The sequence below is a fragment of the Solenopsis invicta genome, chromosome 3, assembly GCF_016802725.1.
Source record: "Solenopsis invicta isolate M01_SB chromosome 3, UNIL_Sinv_3.0, whole genome shotgun sequence".
Classification (NCBI taxonomy): domain Eukaryota; kingdom Metazoa; phylum Arthropoda; class Insecta; order Hymenoptera; family Formicidae; genus Solenopsis; species Solenopsis invicta.
In genome coordinates, this window is record NC_052666.1 from 16930449 (window position 1) to 16949461 (window position 19013).

Consider the following 19013-nt stretch of genomic DNA (forward strand, 5'->3'; position numbering starts at 1 on the left):
AACAAATGTACGGTGCAAAGAAATGATTCGAGGAAATGGCGGGAGGAAACTCGAAGTTGGATAAACTTCGGAAGACTTATTACGATAAGGGTGCGCGCCGCGTACCCGCAATTTTTCATTGGGGCGCGCAACGTTTTCCATCGCGATGTTCAATTCGGTAAAATAACGCGAACGTTCAATGCGTGCGCCGCGCCGCGACAATTAACTTCATTTTGGCTTCGGTTTGTCTCGCGTCCCGCGCCGGAGTTTCACGTATTTACGAACGCGTTCACAATGTGTCCGACGGACGATGGAAACTAAAAACTCAATTGCTCGTATTTACTTACGCACGCACAGGTGCGCGCTGACAGTTTTCAATTTCGGTAATGGATTAACGCCTTTCGCGATCCTGCCGTACTTCCACGTCCGCGTCGTCGTAATAATTTAATAGCATACGGGTATGTATTATAATCATGATAAAATAAACAATACAATTTTATTGAAAATAATAACATGTGATGGTACGGTGTTACAGTACATTATCAGTGTAACGACACCTTAAAATCATTACATTTGCGAATATTCAGCGGATTTCAAGGATAGATCATATTTCAAAACATTATCAGAAATATAAAAGTTTCATAACATATTCCAGCAGTACGTTAGTTTACTGATTAGTTTTTTAAAAGTTATTTAATTTTCTTGTTTATTCTTGATTCTTGTGCAAAATCGCGTTCTGCAGTACTCATTTGCAAATTTAATGGGAAAGTAGTATTGCTAATTAAATCAAAATTTTTACATATACTAATAAAACTCTAATTAATATTCGTGCAAAACACTTACTCTTTTTAAAAGTTATTTATTTAATATTGCAGCAAAATATAATAATTTTCCCTACAAAAACCACTGTAAATCAAATATTTCATTGTTTTCTTTTTTGCACTTAGTTTCAGTTTTCAATACAATTCGTGTATTCGCGATTATAATTTTTTTGTTGGTTAAGAAAAAAAAAGAGTAAACCTAGAGAAGCTTTCAGTTTATAAATTTTGATAACGTTTAGTATTGCATGGCCAAACATCTTTAAATAAAATTAGAGCTCTGAAAAGAACGGAAAACGGAGAATATAATTTTCGTCAATACGTATTGCGTGAAAGAAAGCAGCTTGCATGTCGAGAAAATTCCAGTATCGAGGAATAAATCTCGAGTCTCAAGTCGCTCGAATTGGAAGTCCGACCTGCACAATCTCTTCGTTTTTTTATAGGAATGTCTGTTTACCGCGTATGGCAATAAAAAAGAGAATTTTCAAGCGTAGCTTTCATTGAAAGATATACGCATCTTCCAGGTTTAAGAACTTCAGCGGCACCGCAGAGCGCGCCATAAAATTTATGCGCGCGCTCTACTACGAGATCTATCTTGTCGTTCCGTTTGAACTCGTCCGCATTGGAGATCTGAAAGTAACGCGGAATACTATGAGAGAGAGAGAGAAAGGAGAAATACCAGTATTCTCACTCGGAGACGTAAACGGGATGTAACGGGCCGTTACGTGGCGGCAACGTATGTGCTTTACAAGGACGTAGTAATACGTGTACGCACTGCCGTTGCAGTATGTTCGGAGCTTTAATACAGCCGTGTTACGGAAAGATATCGTCAAGTCCTCTCTCTGTTATTACAACGGAAAAGCGGCGGGCGGTGTAGAACCGAGTAAAATATCCCGCTAAAGATGTCTCGGAAGCCGGCGCGCTCGTGATAACTATCCACTCGCCATCCCCGCTAAATCCGCGACACTAAAGTCGCACTTACGGGGTAAGTGAGTAAGCAAGAATTTCGGCAGTTCTCGTTCGAACGGAACTTAGCAAGGGAGAAAAGTTCCCGCCCCGCTGGTCCGCGGGATCGACGGAATCCCGTTTCCGCTGAGGTGGATGCATCGAACGCCTCCGATGCGACGGCGGGGAGGGGGCGCGCGTGCTTAGAAGTAAAATACTATTAAAAGTTCGCGGATAAGGCGCGAGCGGGCAAATCCAGATCAATTACCTTTCGAGAGAACAATCCGGGTGCGAGGGCGGGCATCGGCGGATACTGAAAACTTCGGCCCCCATGGGATGGATCTCCATTCGTAACTTTCAAGCGAGCAAATCGAACGTATTCAGTGGCGTAAGGAGGGTTTCTGTCCCTCGCAGATTACACGGGGCGTCTTGGGAAAAATTTGTTGGATCGTGCCATTTTTAATATTTAAACCCGGATGAACCCAAGTGTTTGCGATCGCCGTAACACAAAAGACCGTAGAATGAAATAAATCGATTTTTTTTTATTTAGGAGTGATAAGTAAAAGCAATATATTTTTTGTAGTTTTCAAATTGTCGAAATTCTGTTTCTGACCTTTAAACAAATTTAATTTGTCCAGAAAGTATTATTTTTATCAATCAATATGAAGCTATGACATAAGTTCTTATAAGAACAATATGTTGATGAAAATGTAAAACTATAGTAAAATAAACAGTAAGTGAAAATTAATCGATATGTGAATAACACAAATGAATGAATGAAGATTTTATTCGGTTAAAAACATTTGACCTTGATGCTTAAAAGCATTTTTTACACGAATCTTGCAATTTCCAGTATAGTAAAATATTACACAATAGAATACAAACTGAACATTTTTGAAAGATGAATGAACAACAATGCTATCAATGCCGCAGTCAAGATTTAAAATAGTTACCTTACTGATAATAGTTACCTTACCGATAACTTCTTTATTTTTAGATATTAATAATTTATTTTATTTTTTTAACAAGAAAAACATGAACCATTACAGATGAGATCATCTGATTTTATTAGCAGAAGCACTAAAAAAATAAGTGTTTAATTTTAGGTTATTACAGTATTTTATTTCTGTCTTCGTTAAATACTTAAAAATGTTTTTATTTTAAGCAGTGTTGGTAGATTTAAAACAACAAAACGTTTAAAACTGAAATCTTGAACAACTTTAAACGCGCGTTTTAAATCTAAGCACTACTTAAAAGATTTTTATGTATTTAGTAAACGGAGACAAAAATAAAACGTTTTAATACTTTAAAATTAAATATTTCTTTTTTTTTAGCAAAAACATGAATAAATTGTAGAACTCAACGATAATAATTTACGGTATTAGATGTTGAATAGATTCATAGGCTGATTTTAATACTTTTTTTGACAAATTCAAATTTTTAAAGAAAATCAGATTCAGCAATTTAAAAATAGCAAACAAACATCATTTTTATTTCCTACTGCGGAGACAAAAATCGACTCATTTTACTCACTATCTTCTCAATTCATCGCACGTATAGTTAATGTAAATCCAATCGACAGTATTATATATTACATCAATTACTGTTATAACACGTATCATATCAGATTGCAAGATTGTTTCAAATCCTTCTGTAGTTACGCTTCGTGACAAAATCGCAGAATGTTTTATACGATTCCTTTGCTTATAATCATTTGAATAACGCGGCCCTCCGAAACGGAGAACATGCTTGCGTGGGCGCCATGTATATATGCATGAAAGGGAGGAACATAAGGGAGTGAGCCAGGTTGAATACGGGCCGCGTCGAGAATGCCGGTTCGGCTATTGGGGAGGAGTCTTATAATCCGCTTTAAAATTATTATTGCTTTAGTTTCACTTTACTGTTATCGCCGCGGTTAATTTTTATCCCGATCATTATGACCCCGATGTACGTACGTTTACAGGATTTTACTCCGGCTGCGTTCATTAGTGGGAGAGAACGCGGGCGAGTATAATCTTGAGAATAATTATTTCCGTTGAAAATGCTCGCGGATTATGAGGGGAAACGATAATCGCACTTAAATTTATCCCGATTTCGAGCCGGCTAAAACTGATTGCCATGCATTATCTCTTTATCGCGCGGCGCGCCAGATGCGACCCTCTCTTCCACACGCCCTTCCCCCTACCTTTATCTTTTAAAGACATTATTTCTTTAAGAGGCCTTCCCCGAGCATAGCATCGGGTTTTACAGGGATATAATGTTTCTTGCACCCTCTGAACAGTTAGTATATCTGCACTCGTCCGATTTTTATCTTGCTCAGCTCTCTCCGTAATTCCAACCACTCATCGAAAGGAGAGCTGATTCGAGTAAATATAACTCCCGAGACTAACATGTTTCGTCGGCACTTCTCTACTCCCTTTTTTTTTTCCTTCACTCGACGTGCCGACCTACGGTTTCCAATAAACCGAGGCTTCTAAGAACGCGCTTGTGGCCGAGTGAACCTTACAGCGGATTTACACGAGTCGAGTGGTGGTTGTATCGTGTATCGACTGGCTGTCGATCCGACATTACGTCTGTTGTTTTGCGCCGAACTCGATACTCTGCACTGGTTTACGTAACCGAGGAGAGAAGAATTGGTCACACTGTTGCTCCAATATTGGAAGTCGAACACCGGTGAAATCGACACCAACGTTCTGCAGCGGAGACCGTGACGGATATCCTCGCGGAACGTACGAGTTCTTCCACGCCTGGAAAATTTGCCAAGTTATTCAGGCCCTTCCTTTCAAACGGGAGAGAACACGTTGTATCTTTCCATTTCTGGTTTTTTTTTTCCCCCCTCGTTTCAATATCGATGTCAACACGAATAGCCTGTTGTTCGAACTATGACGAAGTCCAAATGCGAATCGCTGGTGAAAACACATTTTTATTTTTCATCTCGCGCCGTCGCGCGTTTGTCCCGCAAAGATATCCAACCGCATACCAAATCATATCCGAGCACTATTGCCACTCACAACAATCGAGCTCAATTCGATTTGGATAAGAATTATTTCATCACTGTAAAGATAGAACCTGAAGTTTTCAAATTTTTTCTATTTCTGTACTTATTATGAATGTCAAAACTATTTTTGAAATGTCAAAAACTGGAGAACTTGTTGTCGTCATACAAATCTTATCTCAAAATTGTAACGAGCGAAGCGTAAAAGATGAAAATACGTGTTAATATTAAAAATGACACAGATGGAAGCCAAATGCAGACTTGAAATTCTATTTAAAAACTATCAAACTGCCTTTTAAGATCGGTTATAAAAACGGTTATAAAAATCGTATCACGTTTCAAGATAAGAATAAGATCTTCAGAGAAACACAACTATAAATACGAACCTAGAATTTTTTGGGCGAGAGCCAAAACTCTATCAATTGTATCGGCGATTCCGAAAGCGTGTGTGCCAACTTCAGAGGGATGACTATCGCCACATTGAATAAAAATTTCGGACCGTCTGCTTTCTCTACGCCACCTCTTTTGCAACCGTTTTACTTAATCGTGACGAAGTACTGCGGTTGGTGCGCTGCTCGTTAATCAGACGGCGAGCACAAAGCAAATTCCTAAGCGGTGCGCTTGGCGTGCATTAATCATAATGCAGTAGGAGAGCGGGTGCGAGCGAGGGTCGCTTTACGACGCGCGCTTGAAACGTTATATTTTCTTTAAAGGCGGTAAACAAAACTCATCCTCGCGTTTATTGTTGAATGCGCAACGACGCTGTCGCGCGTTGGAAATGGAGTTTCCATGACTCAACGATATCAGATAATGTGAAGAGACGCGAAGTGAGACGACGTCACACGCTGCGCGAAGGGTGTTACGCTGTCGCTTCGTAGACGCCACGGGAAACGGTTTGCAAAATGGCGCTACGTCACCTATATCCCAGAGGAAGTGGGGCAGGCAAGTTCGTTTGCCATTACGTGGGATTTCGATTATCGCGATTACAAGGTTGGATCGACGAAAGGTGAACGGCAGGTCCGCGAAGACGTGGGTATTACCCAGTTATGTATTGTCCCTTCCGTAGCAAAAAGACCTGTGCTCGCAGCTCTCTTGCCGCGTTCCATCCTTTCCTTACTTTAAAGAAACAACGGTTCAAGAAGATAAATGCGCTCGTTTTCTGTAGCTCGACTTCGAGGAAGTCTTAATGCGAAGAGCCGCCATTTCTTTAGAGTTTTTGCACCGATTTCTGGTTCCCTTGGTTGGTTACTCGGGAACCACCTTATCTTCAGTTCGCCCGTATTTTATGAAACCCTAAAGCATGATATAATATCTCTGCTTCTAAACGAGAACTGATATAGGTATGTACCAACCAGAACGGGCTTTAGGTACCGGTTTGGGACTGTATTCCGGCCATTATTCTTTTTCTATTACAGCATAAATTTTTAAATGTTGATAATAGCGATTTTATTAAAATTAAATATGGAATAGAAAATCGTTTTGTTTCATTACGCGATAATTAAATTAAGTGCTCGAACGTTGTTACGGCTGCAATAATTGATAACCGAAAACACATTAATTCGATAATTATTAAAGAATATGCAATGAAATATTTGCAAACGTTTCCCGATAACGCGTATATCATTATTATTTTGTAAAATTATAAAATACACAAAATTTATGTCTGCTTGCGTGCGTGTTATCCGCATTGAAATGTCAATATTGGCCGACAGAAATTGCGAGGTATGCCTCTCGTGAAATCGCCAGTAGTGCGCGGAAAATTTATCGAATTACATTCTATACTTTCGAAACTGAAATACCTTGTATTTCTTGTTCGACTGAAGGGGGACACAGCGTCTTGCTACGATAAATGCTCTCGTTTTACCAAAGCTTTAACGTCGGGTCAAAGGTCTGGTTCTCGTCGACTGTACGAAACTTTTCACCCTCCTTTATTCCCTTTATTTTTTGTCGGTAACCACTGTCAAACACAAAGTTCCTCGATACAGTAACTCGGGGCAGCCGTCGCGATACAGGCATTCCGGTATTCCTGGCGAAAAATATGACGGGTTGGATATTTACGAACGCGTCTATATGGCGTCGACGGGAAGGCTTCAAAATAATCTTGTCTATTGGACTGAACGAATGTCTATTTTATACATCGTGCAATTTATTGTGTTCTCGATTTCAAACCTAATAGACTGATTTATCACATAAAAGTTGTGATTGTTGTGTAGATGTTATTTATTATACACTTTTAAATAATTTAGAATTTGTTGCCTTTTAGAAAATTCATACATTGTTTTAATATGTTGTAATTTAAGTTACATCGTAAATAATTTTCTGCAAAAATTGAACAAGCTCAAATATTTATTTTTTCTTTTAAAGACTCTCTAAGACTCTCAAAGTATTAATTAAAGTCTACAATTTTATTCTTATTTCTATAATATGTCTGAAGAAAAACTATTATTTTTATATAATAAATAGTTTAAAACTAAAAAGTTTTCTGTTTCCTGAAAACGTTTTATTTTGGACTTGTTTGATTTTTGTAGGAAACTCTCTCTCTCTCTCTCTCTCTCTCTCTTCATACAATTCTATTATATTTTTTAATATAATTTTAATAAAATATTTAATACTTTTTATATAATTTTATTACATTTAATTTAATTTTTAATATGCTTATATACGTTATATATTTTCGACAAAGGGATGTTTCCCTGTTTTCTGCAGAACAGAAAACGAAATTTAATTCGTTCGCCAGATAATGTCGGGTTTTAACAAATCCGTTCTCTGCCGTATATCTCAGAGTACAAAACCTGCCATCTTAAGAAAGCAAATTCGCATTACTAATGGTCGAGTCGCTCCCTTTTCACCCTCATCCACTATCCTCCACTGACACTGTCGCGACGGTGCATCTGATTCCAATGCATGCTTACTTCGTTCTCGCCTCGCCTGTTCGGTGCATACCCGGGCTCTTTGACGGTTGCGACGCGCAAATATGCGATGGAACGCGAGCACGCTTGTAAAGGAGAGCGATTTAAATTCCACGAGAGCAACGTTTAACAGCGTTCTCGCTTATCTCGTAAACACACTCTTCGTCGTGACGATCGCGACTATGTGCGGCTAATATACTGTCGCCGATATTACTGTTCTTCTCTTAGTGATCGATCTAAGAAATGAGATAAGTTTGGAGTTACGTTCTTCATTGATTTCAACTTAACGCTCTAGATTTAACAGAAACTCGCTTTATCACGTTATTTAACGGTAAGAAGTGGAATCTTTAAATCTCGATAGACTGCTTCTATACTTCTCATTGAACTCACAATGGAGAATGTATACGAGTATATCGACTGCAATTGTTCGAACATTTTGTAACTTCTATCTCTACGGAGAGGAAAAAAGGAAGCCAAAGGGAGAGAATGATGTGCAATTTCGCTGGCGAAAGTGCGATGGGAGTAAAGGCACGTTAATTGGCGTTCATCTGGAAAAGGTTTACCAACGGTTGGAGTGTCTGCGAGCTCGTAGCAAGGACGTGCGAGATGTCGGTGGGTAGGAAGGGTGTGCGCCGAGGGAGCTAATTACCCCGCGGGAAAAATTCCTTGGCACATGCCGGCCAACGGCGAATCCCGAGGTGACGCGCACTCGCCCGTTGGCGTTTCCATAACTTTTCAACAGGATGTTAATTGGATTTCTTTTTCTCTCCTTGACCTCTGTTCTCCTGTTCCCTTTTTTTCTACTCCCCCCCCCCTCTCTCTCTCTCGCTCTTATCGTGTATGCTCGCTTTGTGCGGATGGCCGCTTATTTTATTTCGAATTTATTACGCCGTTTAATTACCGTTTTACGATACTTCTGTAGACGCGCTGAAAATGCCCGTCACGTCGAACGACAACGAGAAACGTGGTTCGAAAATAGGACATAATATTAAAACGTTTGAAAAAAAAGTGTTAGAAAAAATTGCTCTAATTAAAATTTTCATCAGAGTTCACTATTTAATTTGGGACGGACAAAAAGACGTTCTCCACTCATTTAAATTAAATATTTTCATACGGATAATTAAAATTTTGTGGAACGTTAGAACAAAAAGTAGAATTTACACAAATAAAAAATAATAATATAATATCATGTGTATTGCGTATTTTCTTGAGCGATATACACACTATTCGAGAAATTGAATTTATCGGACTTTATCGAGCTGTTGTGAAAACGACAAATAATTAAGGCCCGCGCACTGGTTTGCAACCTGTTGGCTCGCGCGGCACTCGCCACATTTTCTCAAACATCAAATGGCTTTAATACCAGTAAAAGTCCTTTTCGGCGACCTCAGGGCAATGAGTCTCAAGTTGATCCTTACAACTCCCGCGCCTTAAGCACTCGCAATACCGTACGACGGTTTTATAAGAGTGAAGTTGCGAAAGTGCGGCGACACGTAACTTTAAGACGGTACTTATACGAAGCCCGTAAAACTTTCGTGTCATTTTTAGCATAATCGCAATATACGTCGAGTAGCCGGTGCTCGAGCGGCTAATTGGGTATTAATGAAAGAGATAATTATGTACAGGGAGAAGCTCCGGCAAAGTTACAATTGGCTCCGTTACTTGGAACGATCTTCCTGAACACTTTCTCGTTACTACGAGTAAGAATAAGAGAACTAAACTGGGGAGTTTCTGCGACACCGTGTTTCGGATAATAATGCAAGATGGAAATTGCCAAGCCAATTCACGATTGGCTCGTTCCAACCGCAATACACTAATGTTTACCGTATATTACGCAGTTGCAAAAACATTCCAATTTCCATTTTGAATTTACGATCCACTGTAAAACGCGACTGTAAACTTCTTCATATCCGTAATGCTGCTCACTCTCTCATAAAAATAAAAACTGTTCGTAATTGCACGAGAGCGTGTAATTTAAACGAAACTGACCTGCTTAAAATTCATTGGTCAAATCCAATTGATCAACAAGAGCAATCGCGTGTAAATAATCGCGTTACTTTAATAATTACGCTGCATTATCGTTTACAGCAACGTTATATGACTCTTAAAAATTTTGTTTTTTTAAATATTAATAAAATCTTCTCTGAACTTCTAACGTATCTATCTAATTATTATTAGATAGATATTTAGCTTTTATAGAGCTGATGTCAAGTGGCTTAAATAAATCTTACCGATTACTGTTAAATTGACTTTGGAGTTCCTCGTCTGGCCGATTTGAAAATCGACGCGACACCTGTAGATACCGGCGTCCTCTTCCCTCGTGTTCTCGACGCCCAGCTGCGCCGGTTGCTTGTCCAGCATGAAATAGGCGCGATGCGAGAATACGCTGTCGTCCGACCATCTTTCGGCGACACCGAACTCCCGGTTCCTGGCGTCGATGCTGTAACAAAAAAATCAAATTATAGTAATGGATGGACGAGCCAGGCATTAATGATGCGACCTATCGTTCTGCGCTAATCTCCTCTAGAGAATGTACAATCTGCCTCATGGACAATGAATGAATACTTATAATGGACGCGTATTCGCTCCTCTTCTCTTGTTTTTGAATAAAAGGGGGCTTATGATATTAAGCTGTATCAAAAGTATTTTAACAGAGAATTTGATCGTATTAATGTCACTGGATTATAAATTCTCTCACCTTTTGATATTACATATTAAAATGTACGTGTAAATGAATTTAGTACGCAATAATGATGATGATAATGCGATAATTTCCGTTTCAGAGATGCGAATCGGAAGATTAAATTGCGTTGAAATTAAAAAGTACGAATAAAATTCCATTCATCGAGATAAATGCTTTTGTAACGTCATTAAAAAATATGGGTCGTGTAAAATGTTGTATTATGTACCATATGTGCTGCGTTTTGCCAAGAATATTTTATGACGCAAGCCAGTCATGTAAATAATCCGACAGGCAGATTTTCGAAATGCTATATTATATACATAGTTTACGGTGTGTGTCATCTGCAATAATAAGGCATGCGAAAATGTCCATTCTGAAAAATATGCAGCGCTGCCTCGCTGAATTATGGTGAGAATAATTTCATGGTAGATAAAATACTCGTTACGGGAATTGTTGTAAAGACAAAACGCAGTAAATGTTTGTACGGAGGAAGCGAAACGGACTGCAAAACCGATTGTTTTACCATTCCTGTAAAACAGAGATTTTCCCGCCGCCGCCGCCGCCGCCGCCGCCGCCGCAATGTCGCGTCGTCGGTTTTGCGTTGTGTCGACCCGCTAACTTTTCTCTTCCTCCGCGCGCGATCCCGTCATACAACGAAGTTTTCGCGTTTTTGTCGCGAGACCTTTTTTTCCCACCAGGCGAGCCTCGCTGAAAGCCATTTGAATCGATACAAGGAGGGGATATTTAAAGTGACATAAAAAGTTCTGTAAAGACATTAGACAACTAACAGAGGCGAGACATACAGTGAGAAAAAAAATTGATTAAAAAACTAAAATATTTAGTCTGATACGTTCAATTAAATATTGAATTGTTTCACTTAATTCTTGATTGTTAAAAAATGAAAATGTTAATGGTTGACACAAATCAACTATATCAATCTTTATCTGTGCGACTAAATAATTGCTGAAGCAGCCGAGTGTTCATTTGAACGTATCGGACTAAATATTTTAGTTTTTCGACAAATCTTTTATCTCAGTGTAGATATTAAAGATGCTAAGCAATGTTTTACCATATTACTTTCTTAATGATAACTTTTTTTTACTCGTTCATCGTTAATCTTTCTTGAATGAGGACGCGACATTTATAAAGCTTACAAAGATATTAAAAATAAAGAATTTCATAAATTAAGCAAAGATGAGAAAAGACAGATTTGTAGTTCTTCAAATAATTAAAAATAGACCATATATTTTTAAATAAACGCTTTCTTATATTATTTGTGTAATTTAAAAATAAAGTTTTAAATTGAAATAATGAAGATAAATTCAAGATACAGAAATACGAAAATAAATACAAAAATAAATGTATCTTTGAAGACGAAATGGATAAATTTTTAACAAAAAAAAATCTATCGTGCCATCTGGTCGCTCATCCCGAATCGACGTCTCGGTGTTTCGAGCATCGAAATATGGCAGAGTTGAAGGCAGAAAAAAAAATTAGCGAAGCGGATTTCCGGCTGCCACAGACTTTAACGGCAATCTATCGGTAACGCGGGCACATGCACCATGCACTCGTGTGGTATACTTGTCAATTGTCAATCGTACGAATTGACGTTCGATTTTAAAAGATACGTGCGGTTTCGATGAGCAAAAAGAGAGAGAGAGAGGGGGGAGAAAGAGAGGAAGAGGGGGAGAGAAGAGGAAAAGGGAGAGGAAGAAGGAGAGGGGGAGAGAGGGGGAGGGGGGGGAGAGAGCGGTGATTTTAACGGCGGACGTCATTATCGCAGTAATTTCGATTAATGTTTATGAGCGTTGTTCCACCGCGACCGCGGATGAATTCATCAGTCGACACGAAGGAATAAATTAAAATCCACGGGGGGATTTCGCGCGCAGCATAGTTTAAATCGCGCTCTAGCTCCGGCGCGTTATCGCGACCGTTGTAATTGGCACATAATTAAAGTTCCTCATTATATACCACGGGCAATCATTATTTCAAGCCGTGAACACTATCAAATTGTAATAATTATACTGCCATAATTGATTTCATTTTAACGGCGATTGCGCTTACTCTTTCGCCAGTAATTACCGCCTAATGATTTACATGACGCGACACCGATTGTGGCGCAATTTTTAAATTTCATAAATTCTGCCGGTCTCGGAAATGTTATTAACATTCCAGACGCAAATATGCGGATTCGTTGTCGGTTCGTATTCCTCACTCGCGCGATTACTGTCGGGGTAATGCTAGTATTTCGCGATTTAACGCCGCATTCGAACGAACAAACGAACGAACGAATCCGCTTAAAGCGCCGTTGCTATTTTTTCTGCTTTTTAAGATCCGTTACAGTGTGACGAGCTTCTTGGTACGTGTGTATCGTAACGTTTGAAAGGGGTTTTTAAAATCACGGGCCGAGGACACTCGAGCGTCAGCAGCGGCGCGACGCGGGCGTTTCTGCTTTTCTATGAAAGGAAGCGGATAATGGTGCAGGCGGGGCGAGAGTTGCATGTTAAGCACAGAGCGTTGAGGTATAAAGTGCTTAGCCGTAATACAGCCGCCGCTAATCTGCGTTGCAGATAGAGGCTTGTTTATGAAAAATGCAATACATCATCGGCGTACAATAATTTTGCGTTAAAAAGCGAGGATGTAAAACAGGATTAAGATTTGCCAAAGGATTAACGATGAGAGCCTTTACCTACCGCTCGCTCTGTAATTTTCATCTCATACATTTTTCCCACATTTCATTGCAATTCTTCCATTTTTTAAAAGATGGAGATCCTTTCCGCCATTTGTAGCCGGCTCTCCAGTTGTATACGTGCAACGGTGAATTTTTCATTGATGCGCGTCCAGTGTCTCTTTTTGCCAGTGTATAATGTCGATGATTTAAATGAAAATTATCCAACGTACTCGGTGGGCAGACCACGCGTTACCAAATTCTATGAATGAGTTATCGGCGTACAAATGCAACTTTCAGCTTCGCCGTTAGCGTTATCGAATTATTAAAGATACTTGGTCGATACTTCACCGAACTGAAAATACTTTCGACGCGACGAGAATAATTAACTCCGTTGTCGCGTACAAGCTAGCGAAAATCTCGAGACAAGGAGCAATCTGTTTGTTTTCTGCATAGTTCACGTAGTTTATGGAGTACGTGAGGGAAAATTAAAACGGGGGTAAAATCGCGCGCCGCGATAGAGAAACTGGGTGGACGCAATTTTATTGTCTACCGGATTAACTCGGTTAAGACGCCGCGCCAGCGTTTACGAGTCGATGAAACTGTCGCAAAATTTCGTTATCTGCGAGCGCGTTTATCGCATTTTCCCTGGCGAGTAACGGAAAAACCGTCCAGCGATCCGACCGTATCGCCGGCGAGCGATCTGACGGCCAGCACACGGGTGACGGGTAATTAAAATTTGATGCAAAATCACGGAAAACATTTAAATCTGACCCCAAATATAACCGAGCGCCCGCGACGCGACGTGCACGGGCAAAATATTCGCGCTCCAATTTTTTTTTTCTTCCTCTGTCCCACCTCTCTCTCTCTCTCTCTCTTCACACTTTTCTTTTTTTTTTTCCAAACATTTTTCGATCGTAAACGTTACATTTTCGTTTCACATCGCGATGCTAGCCGTCCTGTCATTAGTATGTGCGTCGCGACGCGGCGAGTTATGTAGCAGCCGCGAAATCCAATCTGTATTATTTTGGATTGAATCCAAAACGGCGATTAAAAAGCGTCATTCTGGGCTTTCCCCTGTCTCTCCCAGAATGCACCAGTCAGCAACCGCAAAATTGATCATGGATACAAATACTAATGCACCCTCGCGACTTTTCATGTAATAACAGTACAATACAACGACGATATTAACGTGACATTAGTGACAATAGTAATAGCCAACGTAACGATTGTTATAGTAATATACGATTTTGCTGATTTGAAAATAATTTTATAGGACATCAAAATAATTATACGGGACGCTCGAGCTGATTGCTAGAACGTCTAAATTTCTCGCAACATTATCATCACGCTTGAATTACATACATAATTATTTTAATGCTTTTAATTCCAATAAAAACTTGTCTGATTTTTATCCAGCTAAATTTTTAGATACTTCAGCAAAACGTTCTTTCAACGTATTATTTTTTTATATGTTTACCCCCTTTTTCCGGTAAGTTCCGCGTTTGTTATACCATTGAAAATGATCGCGCAGTTCTTGACAATGCCCCGACCGACGTACGCTTCGTTTTCCTTTATCAACAATTCTTACAAGTCGACGCTTATGCAATATTCAATGGTGACTCCTATCGCAAACATGATATGAATTCTTTGAGCGTAGCGACAGAGAAAATCGAGTTCGAAGACAATTTTCGGATAAAAGCGAATTACCAATCCCGCATTGTGCCGACGGGCTGTTTGCAGTCCGTTCCTGTTACGACAGACGGTAGTTTGCAAATCGCAATACACGTGCGTGTCTATGTACGTCCAGTGTGTGCGCACGTTTGCATGTATACGGATTGATTGCACTTTACCTGTAAACTGATGTACCGAGATCCTCGCGATACCAGAGCACAAGATGCACGGAGTCTCCCTCGTGAGTGGTTGATATGTCGCAGGGAAGATAGGTGGAATCTCCGACCAGAGCCACGATGTGTGATATGGGTACTAAACACAGAAACGCAGGAACGGTTAGATGCAACGTCGCAGTTAACAGAATAGAAAGATATTTTTGGAAAATATATACGTATAATAAAAAAAGCACTCTGTTTAATTTTGTGCTACAGCGAAAGTCGCTTTCGTCGATCGGCGAAACGTTAAGAGTCAACCAGCTACGATGATTTTAACTTGATTGATTGGACTGACGTGAATTAAAAGTCTTTTTTTTTTTTTTTCTAAAAGCTCCCTCACTCAAATTGATGCACATTTTGCAGACGATTACGAGATCGCTATTTTATATCACGTACGCAATAAAAATGTAGCCTGCCAAGTCGTATGTGATACGTCTGCATATTGATAAAAGCGCAATTTGCTCGCACGGCATATAAATGAATGCATTCCGTCAGAATAATTTTTCACTTTGTATGCAATTATGTATTGTATTTGTTTCGTTTTCCAAGCGAGATTCCCTGTGATTATATAATTCGGCGATGCGTGAATGCCCGCGTAATGCGATAAGTACCAGCCTATTATTGCTCGTTCACACCAATACACGTGTGCAATCGCGCTCGATATTAGAATAAACACCTTCGTTAATTGCAATTAATTTATTGGCCGTTTCACGTAGCAATTATGTTATATCGATAAGAATACGCGTGTTGATACTGACGTTTATAACGTGATTAAAAGAACAAAGCGGCGGAACAAACGGCGATATTAATTTTTTTGCATATTACGCAGTCACCGGGCTTTCATTCTCTCTCATTAAATGGTTTTACAACGGCATGTGTAATAACAGCTGTTACTGCTAGACGTTTTACATCCGCTTCGTGAAATAAAGCCTGACAGACGCTTTTCGTTATATATTCGATAAAACATTTCCCGGCTGCGTATTATACGACGCCGTACGAAAACTTCGATGTATTCGCGCATAGATATGCCGCAATGAGGCCGTAAAAATTCAATATGCTCGCCAAGATAAAATTCGGAACGTCGAGGGAACATCACGAGATGGTTGTTCGCGTTTCAAAAGCGCAGAGCAATCCTTTTGCACAAAATTAAATGATCGTTATTTAACGCATTTCTCTCTACGCTTCTCTTGTGCTCTCTCTCCCCTCCCCTCTCTCTCTCTCTCTCTCTCGCAGCATTCGTGCGGACGCAGCGAGAACGAAGGAAAATCTCGGGCTATTCACGGAGCTATTTTAGAGAACGTCATCGCCGGAGTTCGTGCCCGCGTCGACGTTTCGTTGGGTCGTCCACGGACCTTTACTCCTTTTCCTAGCCGCGATCGACGAGATATCCGGTGTCGAGAATATCGACGGGCAAGGTTTTACCCGGGCGCCTCTTATCGAAAAAATAAAATTTGCACCGGACTTCTAAAGTGCAACAAGCGTTCGTTTGTGTCGCTCCACGGTGTAGCCCGGTATAAATAACGTTTTTTTTTTACAATTACCCGCCCGATAAAAAGTTGCCTCGGGTCTATACGCCCCTACATCAGTCTGAAAGCGTACCCTTTGGTCTCCATTATTTTCTTATGTAACGGGAAAAAACCCATCCGTACACAATAACTTGTGCTAGATGTCGAAAAAATGCATAAGAGATGTGCGTGACGTTTACAAGTTTGCAATGCAGCTCTGGCGTTCTTGATGATCGCCGACACTTTATGATATGTAATGTATAAGTACTTCAAACGTAAAAGATACACTGAGAGAGAAAAAATTACTTGATTTAAATAAATTTGTTATTAATACTATTTAAATAAGTACATGAAACCAATAATATTCATTTGTGTGATGTAAATATTAATACACTTTTCAATCATATTAAAATATCGTTTATATTGATGTAAATAAGATATTTGAATAATAAAATTGAAAATATAACCAAGGCTCGCAGGAATAAAATTCAGTAGTTCAAATAATACTTTAATAACATATATATATTTATTTGAACCAAGTAATCTTTTTATCAGTGTACACATCGCAAATAATTTTCCCGCAATTTTATTCATATATATATAAATATATAAATATATATATATATATATATATATATATATAAATTATTTTATATAAAATGTATAAGATAAATGTTAAAATAAAATATTATTCGGTATGCTTTCTTATATAAAAATTAAATAACAATAATTGTATTAACGTCAGAAAAACAATTTCAGGAATTTGTAATTTTATCACAACAATTATATAATATTTATTTGGACAATTTTATAAATTCTTAAAATTGTGTCTTTCTTTTTCCATCCATCGCGTATAAGCAAAATCGAATACGATCAGGTGCGTCCATCGCAGCGATCGTTAATTAGAAATTCTCTGTAATCATTTCCGTCGAAACGTAGTCACATCAAGGCTATTGAGAGGATCAGCTGAACGTGAGTTTACCGATAAATCGATTCCGGCCGCATATGATACGCTCGTAAAATCCTTGTAAATTCGGAGAAAATTAGAGTATTACATTTTACGACTGATCGGATTAATGCCATGTGGTAGACCATCGAATTTCTTTTACGGACGCGCTCGCGAGCGCGTTTCCGCGGATTTACCTAAAAATCCGGGAGTTAAAGCCGCGGCGGAATTAGAAATCTCCGTCGAAACGTCGGTTCAGCATATCGCGCTCCCCGAGGCGAATCTTTCCTCTTTCCTTTCCCCTTTTCGTTCTGTTGCGCGATGCATCGAAGATCTCCAGCCGCGGAGCTAGGTCGCGGTGCTTTAACGGCGGATGATTTCATCGGACCGACAGGCGTGGCGAGCAGTTTTGTTGCGCATGTTCGTTGTTCGATGCGCGTAATGGCTTCCGGTGCCCCCGTCGATGGTTAGAATATTTCTCTCTTTCGCCAGCCAACCCTGCACTCGCGTCCTCGTTGTTTCCTCTCGCCGCGCCAGGACATTCGCGAGAGAGTGCATCGTGTCGTCGCATCTGGTATCTAATATGAGCTCTCACGCTCCGCTGGGATCCGAGACAACGCATTTTCAGCGCGCCGAGAAAACGCGTGTTTTTGTCATACACTTTCTGCAAAAGTTCATACCTTTCAAGTCACGTGTACTTCATATACGTGTCAGCCTTTTGCTGAATTATGAGAATAATTATTCATGTTCGCCGCATACGAGTTCCCTGCAAATAATTCAAGACGTCTCAAAAGCGGGGCGTAAATCTTGTTACTATTAATTGAATAACAAGATTTTCTACGTCACACGCAATAACCGAAGCGTACATTTTAGCTCCGTGATACATCGTCGTTTCTTGGAGCGTTCTCTATCAAGGAAACGTACCGCGCTCGTGCGTTTTCCTCGGTCTCGACCAATATTCGTACCTTTCGCCTTGCTTTGCCTCTTGCGTCTACCGCGATCGTTATAGCGTCGTTTGAAAACACGTCTTGACGTTTCGTGCCGTATCAACGACACATGTGCATTATATCGGCGACGTTGCAGGCGTCGCTTGCGTCATGCTGTTTGTCATATCGCGGGAAGCATGTACGCAAACGGCTGTCGTGCAGCAGCGGTAGCAGTCAGGAGCGCACCGTGCAGTCTGAATCGATAATATCAAAGGGAAGAGAGAGGTAGAGAGAACTGGTGTAGGCTTCGGACTTTGCGGCCAGCGCGGCGGTCCGCTGTGATTTGACCCACATAGAGTCCCTAACGACGCAAATCGGCCTAGACTTAACCGTACGCAGACCGAGTATTTCGAATTATATATAAACGTATTCGAAAATTGCGTCTTACGATCTTCTTGCTTTTTTCTTTATTCGGAAAGACGTAAAGGCGATTTGAGACCATCCAACTTTTTGTTTTTATACCAATGCGTTTGTAATAGATGGATTGCATACAGAGAATTGGATATCAAAAGAAAATGGAAGTTCGATCGATTTCAGTCGCCATAATAGTGTAAAGTAATAGCTTCTTTTATAATACTAAAATTTAATTGTATTCTCAAATATTTAAAAATTATAATTTTTTTAACATATTTAATACACACTCGCTAAATATTTAGAGTTGAATCTAACCATCTGATTCATGGACGCGTT

The 19013-nt window shown here is 39.7% G+C and overlaps 1 protein-coding gene across 3 annotated transcripts in view; it reads right to left on the reverse strand.

The window, feature by feature from the left end:
* LOC105202773 (nephrin) overlaps positions 1–19013 on the reverse strand; it is a 291450-nt gene that overhangs the window by 70165 nt on the left and 202272 nt on the right. For all 3 annotated transcript variants that reach the window (XM_039447151.1, XM_026135813.2, XM_026135812.2), the window contains 2 exons: positions 14851–14983; positions 9878–10086 (listed from right to left, as the gene is read on the reverse strand). In XM_039447151.1, the coding sequence (XP_039303085.1) occupies positions 9878–10007 (130 nt within the window). In that variant the 5' untranslated portion in view covers positions 10008–10086; positions 14851–14983. The remainder of the gene's footprint in view (positions 1–9877; positions 10087–14850; positions 14984–19013) is intronic.